The sequence below is a fragment of the Asparagus officinalis genome, chromosome 8 (genome assembly GCF_001876935.1).
Source record: "Asparagus officinalis chromosome 8, Aspof.V1, whole genome shotgun sequence".
Classification (NCBI taxonomy): Eukaryota; Viridiplantae; Streptophyta; class Magnoliopsida; order Asparagales; family Asparagaceae; genus Asparagus; species Asparagus officinalis.
In genome coordinates this window covers 65,659,233-65,660,511 of record NC_033801.1, presented here as the reverse complement: position 1 = coordinate 65,660,511, position 1,279 = coordinate 65,659,233, and the positions used below count along the sequence as shown (strand labels likewise).

General features: G+C 50.7%; 1 protein-coding gene across 1 annotated transcript in view; it reads left to right on the top strand.

Moving 5' to 3' along the window:
- The window catches only part of LOC109821320 (classical arabinogalactan protein 9-like), a 9,408-nt gene continuing 8,583 nt past the window's right edge, over positions 455 to 1,279 (top strand). The window contains exons 1-2 of the mRNA XM_020387510.1: positions 455 to 602; positions 786 to 1,237. Coding sequence (XP_020243099.1) covers positions 455 to 602; positions 786 to 1,237 — 600 coding nt within the window. The remainder of the gene's footprint in view (positions 603 to 785; positions 1,238 to 1,279) is intronic.

Sequence of the window (1,279 nt, the reverse complement as noted above, 5' to 3'; positions counted from 1 at the left end):
CCAGGGGAAGAGCAACGAGTGGTTGATCCTCCCGTGACAAGAGCGGCGGGGAAAAGAAAACTCTCTGCAGATGAGGCCGGCAAATATGATAAGCAAATTCGTCGGAAACTTCTGGTGGATTCTCCCTCCAAAGGACAGCAAAAATCCATGTTGATGGCTGAGCATCAAAGCTGCTGTAAATGAAGAACAACAAGAATCGTCCGTGGCGGGCCTGCCACATAGAGCTGGACTTCGTTCTCACGGCCCAGCTTTATCGGGCGAAGCCTCTTCTTACCATCCTCCTGAGGACCAAGAGGACGAATTATTGGTTGCAGATGCAGAGTCTGCTCCGGTGATGGATCTTCCTAGGTCTCCTGCATTGGAACCAGGGGGTCTTGAAGATAATCCACCTCCTTCTCCTTCAGCATTAATGTCACAAGCTGGTGATTTAATGCCTAGTCCTACAACGGGACTTATGAAAAGACCAGCTGCTGGTGCAAGTCCTCCGGAGTCTTCAGCTGTTCGGGATGATGAGGAGAGAGTTGATTATGACGACCCCCTAATTGGTGATGCAGCTGACGGAAATAGAGGCGATGAGGATGCTGACGTTGGCAACATGTCAGGTGATGGTGAAGATGACGATGAGCATGATTCCATCGATGACGTCACCACTTTTGATGATGATGCTCCCAAGGTCCCATCCGATAAAGTATCTGGTTATACTCCTTTTCACATCTCCGGTAAGTCTAGTTTCCTTCGACTTCTTCCGCATGTGTTTTCTGCGTTCTGACCCTTTTTCCGTGCAGGTTCACCTTCTCCAGGGACCACTGCTGCTACTACTTCAGAGCAGTCGGCTCCTTTAGAAGAGCAACATTTACGTGGCTCTCCTACGGCAACTGTTCCACCTGTAGCGTTGCCTGAAACTACTGTCGCAACTCCTCCTCCGGAGCAGCAGCTCGTGCCGGTGTTGGCTCCTGTGCAAGAGCAGCCTACACCTGTAGTGTTGCCTGAGACTACTGTAGCTGCTTCGCCTACTGCATTGCTGAAGATCTCGCTTACTCCAACAGAGGCACAGCCAAGCACATCTCAAGCAAGGGCGATGATGGCTTTAACCTCAAGCCCTTCACAATTGAATATTTCTACCGCTTCCGCAGCTTCGGCGCCAGGATCCCCTGCACTAACTTCGATGGCTAGAGGGGTGTCATCGGCTATGGTTTCTAGTCTCGCTGATGCACCTGAATTTCTCCAGATCTCCCTGGTATATCTAAATAGCCTCGCGAAGACAGTAGTCGATTACATG